Genomic DNA, 11,862 nt, shown 5'->3' on the forward strand with positions numbered 1-11,862 from the left:
ACCGAGGGGAAGAGAGAGGAGGGAGTAGGAAACAAACTAATTTGGGTGTGAAAGTAAAACACGCACAGCCTGTGTGCGCCGCGAGGTCCAGGGTGACTACACATCTGTGGAAAATGCTCTTTGGAAATAATTATTTCACCAAGGCAGAGAGGAGAATGCGATCATCACAGCTGTGTTGAAATGCAGGTAGGACTTGGTTGGTTTTGGTGTCACAACTTCAAGGTACACACAGAGGAACGCACACACATTCGCATAGACCTGTTAGAATGAAGCCTTCCATTTGTCCATACAGTCACTCACATCCAAAAAGCAGCAACTTCAGCTTGTCAAACCAGTGTTTTGCTCAGTTGAAGATCTGCATCTGAAATGTTTCTTTTTCAGCCGTGCAGCTCCGGATATGAGAAAGTGAAGATGCAATTTTAAGATAAGAAACAAAGCGGGACTATTAATGACAAGCTGCCTTTACGCAGGCGTCTGCAATCACATCTTAGTTTTCATTTAAACAAATAGAGGACAGTGAAGGAGTCATGTAAATAGAGAGGGATTCATTCACCCACAGTTGACGGGACTTTACTTGCAGGCAAAGAAGTGAAAATGAAAGTAAGTAGAACTGAGCTGCTCTTGTACTAAATTCCAGAGGTTTAACAGGAGATGGAGCGACACAGAGAGCGACCTGGCTTTGTCCGTAAACAGGAGTCCTTCAGGATAGAGTCAGAACGTGTCTCAGAGTCACTTCTCTGTGTCACGGACGTCAGGCTGGTTAACGAATAAGAGGAAGCTGCCGGTGAAGCTTCTGATCCTGCTTCACACGCGCTCATAAGACATGACACAGTGGCAGCGGTTCAGTTACAGGCCCATAACAGTGAGCATGGACTTGGGTCCGCAGCTCTGGGCGGAACCTGTGCAGCAGGTCGGCGACGGCCTCCTGATCCCGTGTCTCGGCCTGCAGATAAGTGACGGCGCTAAAAGCAGAAGTGATCTTGCTCTTGTTCCCTGCAGCTTTTTTTTTTTTTTTTTTTTAAATTTGCCTTCTTTCAGCGACTTCGGTCAAACTGTGAGAACGTCGGTGTGTGAGAGATAAGCGGCCGCGCTGGTCGTTCTGCACAGAGATTACACAAGTCTGACACGAGCCGCCTGTCTAGGTGTGAAATGTGTGAGCCATGTGTGAGGCCACGGACCCGGACCGCTCGGCGCTGGTCCGGGTCCAGCTTGTAGAAGCTGGGCTCAGATCAGCAATCTACTCGACCACCAGAGCAAAGCAGGCAACGCATTATAGGGCTTTGTCAAACTCAAATAAGGAAGTTGGTCACACCAGTTAGTTGACGCAGATCTGGGCTTAAACCAGTGACAGGCAGGTGGAGAGAAAGCAGACGACGGGAGGAGAATCCGTCAGAGAGCAGGGGAATGTGACTTGATCACAGACTGGGACGACTGGTAGGGAAACTGGGAGCCGGTGCAGCGGTGGCGCGAGTCTGATGTCTGGTTATGAGGAAGTGAGAATGTGGGTGAGGGGAGAAAACACAGGAGGCCACGAGACTCAAGCAGAGACCGGTGTTATTGTGAAATGCGTGATGACAAATTACACATTCATAGATTTTCTGTACAAAGTGAATTTCACGTTAACCTATTAACTGTTAATGTTTGATCCGCCAGGTTTGAACCCATCCAGTCGCTGTTCGCCCTCAGGACTGATGGAGGGCAGGGACGCGGGTCCGGCGGTGGAGGAGACGGAGGTGGACGCCGCGCTCCGGGCCGACAAAGCTGGGCCTCGGTCCCAGTGGGCCAACGGTAACCGCTGCTCCTGCTGCGAGCGGAGCTCAGCTCCTGTTCCCGCGCGACGCTGCTGCTGCTGCTGCTGCTGCTGCTGCTGCTAAAAAGATCAGCTCCAGCCACATTAAAGGTCGAAGCTGCCGCCACGGCGGCGTCACCGATTCATTATGACCGCGTAGCTCATCCTCTCAACAGCGTTTCATTCCATTTAGTCTGGTTTCGTGTCTCTCTGAAGTCCATCGATCACATGTAATTCATTCGACCACTGCGTTGTTTACGATGAGGCCTGTTCCGACCCAGCTCTCGTCTATGGAGCCTGACTCTCTCTCTCCCTCAGGTCAGTGCGTGCTGGCGATGCCGAGCCGCTCGGTGCTCAACCCCCGCTTCGACCTGTCCCAGTGTCGCGCCAGCCTGGAGAACGAAGGCTTCCAGGTCAGAGCGCGAGCCTGAACCCGCCCCACTGTGAAACAGACGGGCGGATGACATGTGCTGAACCTGTGGCTCCGTAGGTTCCAGTCTGTGACCTGGAGGCTCCACTGGGGACGGCTCTGGACGCTCCGTCGGTCAGGAGATACCTGGTGCTCAACTCATCCCTCTTCTATTTCATAATGACGCCGGTACGACGGTCGCTCTCGCTCTGAACTTTGACCCTCTCGGTTCGCGATAAGCCCGATAACATCCACACACATTCCTGCTTCGTACCGACGCGTTTCACCATCGCTGAGCAAACGGAGACAGAGCTGCTTTTGTGATGGAAACGCTTCAGTTTGTGGACATACTTTCCCAAACGGCGGCGGTCACTGCAGGCAGGAAGTAGTAGAGGACCAGGATAGAGGAAGTCCTGCATTACAAAACCCCACAGGCCCAAACACAACTGTCACATATAAACATGTTGGCTATTTGCACCCTCTCCTGTGCTCTGCTTCCACCAGGTGATGTACATGGTGCTATGGTGCGCCGTGTTCTCCACCCTACACCTCTACATCACCGTCAGTGACTACTGGGTCCTCTGTCTGTCCGTCAGCCTGGTCTCCATCTTCCTCACCACCGCCGTCATCTTCGTCCTCCAGCACAAGAAAAAGGAGGTAAGCGGCGGCGGCGGCGCGCGGAGCCGGACCGGCGTCGCCCTCCTCCGCGCTCACGCGTCCCTGCGTCTGTTTCCGCACCAGCTCAACGTGAACGTGGACGTCCGGCTGATCCAGGTGAACGAGCGGACGGTGAAGCACAAGCTGCTGGTGGCGGTGGCCGACTGGGTGCAGAACTGCCGGGGACACATGCAGGTTGGTGATGTACGGTCCGGTGGCTCGGAACCACGGCTGAGATGCTGACGCTGGCCTGTCTCCGTGCGCAGCTGTACTTCGTGTACTGGGACATGTCCCACTGTCTGACGGCGCTGACTGATACTTTAGAGGAGCGCAGCTTCGTGGGGAACGAGACCCAGGTGAGCGAGTCCAGCACACCCGTGGTTCCGTTTGTTCTCCTGCCTTTTTGTCGACTCTGAGAGATCAATAGAAACACAAGTCCGGGTGCCTTTTTGCTCCCACCAGTGCAAACTGGAGAGGAAAATGTCCCATCTCGTCCTCGTGACTGAGGTCGGAGCTGCGGAACTGGAGGACGAGCCGGCGTCGGACGAGCGGAGGCCTCTGCTGAGGCGCGAGGGCGCGCGTGACGACGCTCCGTCCAGTCGGGACGACGCCAGAGTCACCGCCAACCGCAGCCTCGTCCCCGGCGAGTCGCTGCTTCCTCAGGTAGCGGCACATCGGTGGAGCGCGTAGTCGAGTGTGTTTCCTTTTATGTGAACATATCGCACCCCGGCCCCTGCAGGATAAAGCCTTCCGGCTGCTGATGACCTACAGCTCGGCGTACGTCAAGCTGCTGGTGACGGAGCGGCTGTCGGGGCCGTCGCACTACCGCCTCCGACCCGGGAGGAACCACTGCGCCGCCGCCCCCCTCTGCCTGTGTCAGTACATCACGAACAAGATCCTCCGCTGACACGCGGCCACGGGGGCCCATGGGGTGCCGAATGTATAACTAGTTTTCTCACATTAACTAAATGACACAACATGTTTTCTCACATTTAGTTAAATGTGCAAAAGTCTAAATGTAAATGTTAAATCTAAATGTTAAATGTAAATGTTAATTCTAAATGTTAAATGTAGATGTTAAATGTTGGCCGAGTGTAAACTGAATATTCATGAATGGGCAAGTAGACTCCATCCCTACCCTCAAACAGCGCTGGTCTCAGATCAGAGACGCGAACTCAAACACCTCAAACAGTGCGCGCAAACCCCGCCCACATCTGACCTGGAAAACTTTTGTTTTTAGCCTGGACGTAACTTCGGCTAGCTAGTATAGTTAGCCAACTAATTCTCCACCGGCGCCACAGAAATATTCTATTTAAACCTACTTAACTCCCCATTAATGGTGTTTACGACAGAACGGCAGTTTGAAGCGGAGCCTCAGCCCGCACACCTGCCGTTACAGCCCGTTCAATCTCCCCCAACGGGAGGGAGTCGGAGCTGGCGGCCATGATGGCTTCGACTTCAGGCTTCGCTCCAGTATTTTCGTGCACCGATCCAGAGTCAGATGTGGGCGGAGCTATGCGTACTTTTTGACCTGTTTGAGTCCGCGTCACTGATCTAGGATAATAGGGGGTGGAGTCTACTTAAATATTCAGTTCGATCATTTAACATTTACATTAACATTTAAAATTTACATTTAACATTTAGATTTACATTTAACATTTACATTTAGACTTTCTCACATTTAACTAAATGTGAGAAAACATGTTGTGTCATTTAGTTAAATGTGAGAAAACTAGTTATAGGTGCTCCTTTTACATTTGGCACCCCACACCCTCGGACCCACGGACCTGTTTCTGGAGCGGACGTGGACTCTGTTGTTTGGAGCGCGTCGCCTGCCAGCGTTGTGTTTGCGCCACCTGGATCTGCCAAACGCTGTCGCACACTGGGGTCAATCCAGCTGCTGTAACACAATGTTGGTACTCGTGTCTACATGACAGTCCACGCAGTTTAAATTATTTGTACAAATAAATGGATGATGGGGCTGCACCGACTGGTTCTCTGCCCATTCACAGCTGAGCTCGATCTATTTTGAGTTGTTGTTGCTCTGTGTGTGTGTGTGTGTGTGTGTGTGTGTGTGTTGTGTGTTTGTGTGTCCTTGCGGTTACATCGGAGTTGGGCCCAAAATCCTTTTTTCCACCAAAGTGGGGCCCTATGGTCACTTGTGGGGCCCAGCCAGCCACAACTTTAAAAACCTTTTTAGTGTCATGTGATTTTAGGGCTAAGGCTAGAATTAAGGTTTGGTTCAGATTAGAGCAAAGGTTAGACGTCTGCCTTAACTTGTGATGGTTAGGGTGGGGCTAGGGAAGGCATAATGTCAATGGTGGGGCCCCACTTTTATAGCACTGCAAGGCTGTGTGTGTTGTGTGTGTGTGTGTGTGTGTGTGTGTGTGTGTGTGTGTGTGTGTGTGTGTGTGTGTGCATTCTCCCACATCACCGCTGATCGTCCATCAGCCGTGATGCTGCGACCGAGACGACAGCCCGGGGAAGGCGCCGCAGGTCGACACAAACATTTGCAGCGAGGCGGCGGCCCGGCTCCGGCCCGGCTCCGGCCCGGGGGAAGCCAGGGCCGTGTGATGGAGGAGAGCGAGACGGGCAGCGTGGGGCCGAGTTAAACGATCTCGGAGACACCGGCTCGCCTCAGGAGGCTAAGCGGCCATCTGTGGGCCTGCGCACACGCGCTGGCTCGACTCCCACCTCCACATCCTCCCGTCGCCTCTCTGGCACCGGCCAGACTGCTCAGGTCCACAGTGCACCTGGGCTCTAATCAGTACTTCCACAAATCTATTTACATAGATGGTCTTTGGCATTCAGAATGTCATTTAAAAAGTATTGTGCATTTGGGGTCAGGGTATTTGGGCAGAGATGTGATAGATCCATGACCAACATAATTAAGAATTACTCACAAAGGGCCGATAATATGCGTGCGAACCATCAGGCCAGCGCATCTCAAACAATAATGTGATTTTGCTGGTAGGGAAACAACCGCAGTTATGTAGAACCACGAGCAGCTGGGAATCACAAACCTGCCAGGTCTTCCGTGATTAAACGCGGGATAGTGAGAGATGCGTTGTGACAGCGAGAGGAGAAGCAGACAGCCACGGAGAAAGCAGGGCAGCTATAAATAGCAGCTGGGTGGCGAGGAGCGAGCGGAGCGGCCTCAGACACTCAGAGGTGAAGAACGACGAGACGTTCACAAACCAAGAAACAATGCTTTTATTCACTGCTCATGTGCAGCACAGCTACGAACACAGCCTCCGTAACAAACACGGCTCGGCTCATTGAACAAGCGAACCGCTGTCCAGGCGTCGGAGTCGCAACAAAGGATGAACATGAGGAACACGTCTCCCAGCTGGAAGATCTGCATCATAGACTACATAAGCCAAGCCTCCAATACAGTAAGAATACTATGAAGTACAGCGCATCAGTCACGCCTGAAATACTTGAATATCACTGTGTCAAATATATACAGACACAAGCTGTGTTCATCAAACAAGGAGCTTAAAGAGGAGATAAAAGTAAAAGCACTGACTTTTACTAATATTAACATCTGGAATTATACTGCTGCTTTTGTTACTGGACATGTTAAACAAATAATAATCACTTTTGCACTGACGAGTTAGAGGTTTGTACTGGATCAGGCAGCTGATATTGCTCATTGGTGCACACCAAAGGAATCATTTGAAAAATATTACTGTGATTGGTGGTAAATTAGGACAGTTTCATAAATACAAGCCCAGATGTGTTGACTGTACATAATATTATACATCAATCAGTCCTGATGTAATAATAACAGAATGAACTACAGCATAAAGTGTATTTACACTAACTGTTGAGAAACATGTTCTTTATAATTATTTATATCTTTTATCAGTAAATTCTTTTAAAAATAGAAATATGGGACCGACAGAGAGGAGGGGGAAGCAGAAGAGATATGTTGATGAGACGAGTAAGTCGTGTTGACAGGAGGGCGACAGAACCACGGAGGAAATCTCATAAAGTCAAAAGTGCTACGGTACAATATAGGCATTAATATTATCTTCCTTTCTTATATTGGAAACATTCATTTTCACAGCAGCTCCAGCAGCCTCACACGGCGGCGGCCATGTTGGCTCCGGCGAACACAGCTGCACATCCCGCCTCTAGATCCAAGACACGACGGGGACACACGGAGGGTGATATGCAGGGTCACGCTGCCTCACGTGTCTAAGTGGAATGTGCAACACAAAACAGGCCCATACCCTTCTAAAATACTGCGGAAACAATATTTGCATACCTAAGATTCAAATACTTAACATCTAAATCGTTAATTTTTTGTTTGCACACATTTTGAAAGTACCGTACAACACACTAATAGATATTTCAGGAACCGTTCCCACCACAGCTGGGAGACAAAATATCTTTGCACTAAAAGCCCATTAGCCTAAAATTTATATTCATCATGCACTATAAGAACTATGAACGGTCATCCGGTTACTACAAAGTGCAATATCATCATTGTGTATGAAAACGAAGCCAATTCAAAGTGTCAAACAGCTTAAATGAACGAGTGATATATTTTAAATTATAGCAGACAAAACATCATTTTATAAGTTATGCATCGTCTCACGCAGCTAAAATGCTTAATAACATACAAAAAATAATAATAAATACTGTGTTTGGTCAGACAGTCACTTTGTCCATTTGGTGGTAAATGTGTATTGATCACTCAGACCATTAGCTTAAATCAGTTTGACAGTCTGTGCATCTGCAAGAACACAAGTGTGTGAATCGGGTCGGAAAACGAGCCAACGTGAACCTAAACGGCTGAAAAGTGCACGTGACTGTCGTAGGATCTGGTTGTGTTTAATTTGAGCAGCTGCGAGGGTCGAGCGGCGCATGAATTAATCATCGAATTGTTAACGCACGGAGCTCGCGATTGGACTTCAGCTGTGATTGGTGGCTGTGTCTTTGATTGCAGCGGGTCGGACCGGAGTCGTGTGTGTGTGTGCGTGTGTGTGTGTGCGTGCGTGCGTGCGCGTGTAGAGGCATTTTCAACACTCCTGCTTCCTCGGATCGGCCTCGAGCGGCTTCCTGGCACATCCACGCCATGCTTAGGGCTCCCAGTCGTCGTCGTGGTGCTGCGAGGCGATGATGACCACCACGGTGAGGATGGTGCACAGCACGATGGAGGCGATGCCGACCGCCAGGCTGATGAAGGAGAAGTTGCGCGCCTCCCTGGAGGCGATCTCCGCCGTCACCATGTCCCCTCTGGCTATGGCCGTGCGCACCTGCGCGGCGGCGGGCGTGTGGGAGAGAGGAGGAGAGACGAGAGGTTATGCAACGAACAGCGGCGGCGGACGCGAGGGGATCGATTTCGCTGCGGCGCCGACTGAGCGCGTGCGTGAGGAGGCCTCAGATCAGCGGGTCCACGCCCTGTCAGCTCGTCTCAACCCACAGCCGGCTGAGCGAGCCCAGAGGAGGAAATCCATTGCACCCGGCTGTTGACAGCGGTGCGGTTACGTAATGGGGTCTGTCATGTTGGTCAGAGCCGTCTGCTGCAGGAGGCAGAGCCGCCACGTCTGATAGACTCTGTAGAAGTGACCAGCACACGACGCCTCTGACGCCCAAACGATGGGAAACTATGAGCAGAACTGCAGGATGTTCAAAGTTTTCTCAATACGGCAGGTCTAGTGTGTGTGTGTGTGTGTGTGTGTGTGTGTGTGTGTGTGTGTGTGTGTGTGTGTCTGTTTCCAGCCTTCGGGGACGAACGCCGCCTCCAAACAGCCACAGCCACACGCTCTGTGGCACATGTTCATTATCACATGAAGATCCACCAGCTGTCGTTAAGGGAGAGGACGCGGCTACTCATTATTATTATTACTATTGTTAACATTTTTATTTCCTTTCAGCCCTTTTTCCCCACACTCACCTGCTGGTTTCGCGCCGTCTGCCCAGTTTGGATGCTTCTTTGAAATCTACCGCTGTCTCTCGTATATTTCTATTCCACTGAATCGCAGTATAATTCTGAAATCATTATTCGGTGTGTGCAAATGAACTGCTGGGTTAATGGTTTCATAGGGGAAGGGTAGAGGGGACATTATGCTAATGTAAATCAGAGATCAAAGGGTGTATGGACCTGCACGGCTTTGATGATGGCGATGATGCCCGTCGGCCAGAAGCAGCAGACGGTGGTGAGCACGGCGATGGGCAGGTAGTCGTGAGGAGGCCGGCGGTCCATGAGCGTGATGTTGGGCGGCATCTGCATGGGATGGATCTGGCTGGGCGGGATCCCGGGGTGGGCTGCCGCGGCCGGCATGTAGGGCTGACCCTGAGCGGGGCAGAAACACAGAGCCTGGATACATTACAAAAGACCGGAGCCGCTCACGGAGCAGAATACGCTGCCGAGATAAGAGGAAACAGGAGCAGAGAACGGACGGGGATGAGAGAGCGGTCCGTTAATATAGACCACCTTCCCACAGTCATGGAGACAGCAGAGCCGCGCTAATAACAGCTCAGAGCGCCTGATAATTAGCCGCCGATGCCGACTGGGCATTTTCTGGCCCTCGCCTTCGTACAGACCACCTGCGGAGCTCAGGCGTCCGGCGTCTCTTTAGCCTGAGACTGTGAGCAGAGCGGGACTTGATTAAAGCAGAAGCTCAGCTCAGCTTGGATGAAGCAACTCAGCCAGATGTTTCCTCAACCAACATTATGATTAGAATAGCATCATCCTACACAACAGGTAATGGTTCTATTACCAGTAAAAGTCTACCTAGCAACACTGACACTAACATCCCATTCACTCAGAAACAGACATGACAACAACATAATTGCATTTGCTGGTCTTGCTGCTCTAACGAACGCGTCTGTTGCCATAGTTACCGTGTAGTTACCTTCGTAATGGACGAGCTACGCGGTCGTGCAAATGCCTTGCTGGGCGTCTGCGAACAGCCACTTTACCCACAGTTTCAACACAACTTCAAGGGGGAACTCACCGACGCCATGGGGTAGACGGGCACGTAGGCCGTGCAGGGCTGCAGCTGCAGCGGGTAGCCCGGGTGGAGGTAGCCTACGGGCGGCATGGTGCCCCCGGGGCCCTGGGTCTGGACGGTGTAGCCCTGCGGGGCCCCAGGGGGGGCCAGAGGGGCGCAGTGGAACTGGGTTTCCTGGAGGTACCCCTCCGAGCCCGGAGGAGGAGGCGGAGGGGGGTAGTTGGGCTGCGTGCCCGGAGCGGGCGCCATGTTGGGGTGCTGGGGCACGTTGGGGTCCTGCTGGCCGGGGGGGTACGGAGGAGGCTGCATGGTCTGGCGTCCAGAGTCATCGAGACCTAAACGCGGGGGAGAGACTGAGATTGAGACTGTTTTCCTTTCGAACACGTGGTAGTTCCACGACGCAGCTGTTCGTCCGACGGTCGGATCCTCACACCCCAGCTGCCTTTGTGCTTGTTTAACAGCAGAAGGGAGTGCGTTGTGTTGTGGGACGAGGACCGGGGTGCAGCGGGGGGGGGGGGGGGGGGGGGGGGGGGGGTGACGGACGGAGGTGAGGGAACGGAGGCAGACGGAGGAGCAGGAGGCAGGAGAGCGGAGCAGCTGAGCGATGAGGGATGACGACTTGCGCTCGGGGACCGGCTTTACGTAAGAGTCCCGACTCTGTCACATGCAGGAATTGGACCAGAAAGAGGGGGGGGGGGGGGTCACGGAGCGACGTGACGGGCTGAGGGGGAGCTTGCCGGTGTTTCCGCTCACTGTTACGGGCAGATCAATGTTTCCATTCGGACTGGATTGACGCGGTCCAGCGAGGCCAGAAACCGATGAGGAAGCTGGAGTTCGGAGGATTCAATCCAGCAAAAAGAGAACACCTGATACGTTTGAGGCCACTCAGAAGGTGAAGGGGTCATGGATCAACGCCTCCCTAAGACACTGAGCCCCAATTACACGATATAGTTATCAGATATCAGACCCTCGCTAAATAAAAGAGAGCATCATCAGGAGGTGCTGCGATGTTTTACAGCATCGCAGCAACAACAATAGATTTGCAGCGTTCCCATAAAGACGAGTCTGATTCTCGTTCGGCTCCCAACATCTGGAGTCGTTTCTATTCGTGCAGATGTTCAGGCTCCATCACCACGACGCGCTTCAACGGCGGCAAGAGACCCGAGGGCTTAACGTTATAGGCTGCTACGCACGCGCAGGTGCGGGTGTGCACGCGCACCGGACACCCACAAGAACGACGATAGTCGGCGGAGATGTACGTAGGCCTGCGCGTAACCACGGTGGTGACGCGTTCATAGAAAGAATGGGAAAACATCGTCTTATCGCAATAAAAGTCGTTACGCGTAAAACCCAGCGCGTTTAAGGTCAAACGCAAAGTCCGAAGACGCCACTTCGAACTCCGCGGAGCGGCACGGACGTATTTCGAGGCCCTGCGGGGGATTTGTCCCGACGCTGCACCCGCACAGCGGCGCCGTGCAGACTGGGATGGAGACGCCGAGAAGCTGGAAAAACGCAGCCGCGCGACGCGACGCGACGCCAACGCGCGAATTCCCGCAAAACCCCCCGCAGCTCGCGTCCCAATTAGGCCACATGGAACGCAATTAAGGCGCTCACCGTGTTTTTCCGACGACATGCCTCCAGATCTTCTGTCCTCCTCCCTGGTTCCGATGTGTTTCTGCTCCAGCTGGTGGGTAAAAGTCCCTCCTACGGCGCGCGCTGATGCAGACTTTTAATCCAAACGCGTGCAGCCCATCCTCAAGATGTCTTCATCTTAGAAACACCCACGGCTCGGTGATAAATTCGGATGTGCGCGTGTCTTCCAGCCGCACGCTCGCTCCTCTGGATCCGTGTGTGGCTGCGGCTCTAATAGGGCTTCTCCACTAACGCGTCGCTCTACATTGAATTAATCAGACACAAAGACGTGGTTGTCTTAAAGCGACAGTCCCGGTTGGGAAAACGCCGACAGAGCTGAAACAACCCACCGCCGACACTCAGTTAGATGATTCGTATTCTCATCCAAGCTTTATCGTATTATTTTT

General features: G+C 52.5%; 2 protein-coding genes across 3 annotated transcripts; one reads left to right on the plus strand and one right to left on the minus strand.

Moving 5' to 3' along the window:
- Nucleotides 1-7: 7 nt before the first annotated feature.
- On the plus strand, nt 8-4,877 carry LOC114865260 (transmembrane protein 268). Its single transcript, XM_029166240.3, has 9 exons — nt 8-186; nt 1,654-1,788; nt 2,108-2,202; nt 2,280-2,387; nt 2,703-2,855; nt 2,940-3,050; nt 3,122-3,211; nt 3,318-3,518; nt 3,595-4,877. The coding sequence occupies exons 2-9, from the start codon at nt 1,692-1,694 to the stop codon at nt 3,760-3,762; spliced, it is 1,023 nt and encodes a 340-aa protein (XP_029022073.1). The 5' UTR covers nt 8-186; nt 1,654-1,691; the 3' UTR covers nt 3,763-4,877.
- A 1,167-nt stretch (nt 4,878-6,044) lies between these two features.
- prrt1 (proline-rich transmembrane protein 1) lies at nt 6,045-11,726 on the minus strand. Of its 2 annotated transcripts, none has more exons than XM_055512869.1 (4): nt 11,438-11,726; nt 9,827-10,158; nt 8,971-9,186; nt 6,045-8,122 (listed from the first exon to the last, which is right to left on the minus strand). In XM_055512869.1, the coding sequence occupies exons 1-4, from the start codon at nt 11,454-11,456 to the stop codon at nt 7,946-7,948; spliced, it is 744 nt and encodes a 247-aa protein (XP_055368844.1). In that variant the 5' UTR covers nt 11,457-11,726; the 3' UTR covers nt 6,045-7,945. The 2 variants fall into 2 exon arrangements, with proteins under 2 accessions (XP_055368844.1, XP_029023361.1); XM_029167528.3 differs by having other exon boundaries at nt 8,971-9,162; nt 11,438-11,721.
- Between the last annotated feature and the right edge of the window lie 136 nt (nt 11,727-11,862).

This window comes from Betta splendens, chromosome 11 (genome assembly GCF_900634795.4).
Source record: "Betta splendens chromosome 11, fBetSpl5.4, whole genome shotgun sequence".
Lineage (NCBI taxonomy): Eukaryota > Metazoa > Chordata > Actinopteri > Anabantiformes > Osphronemidae > Betta > Betta splendens.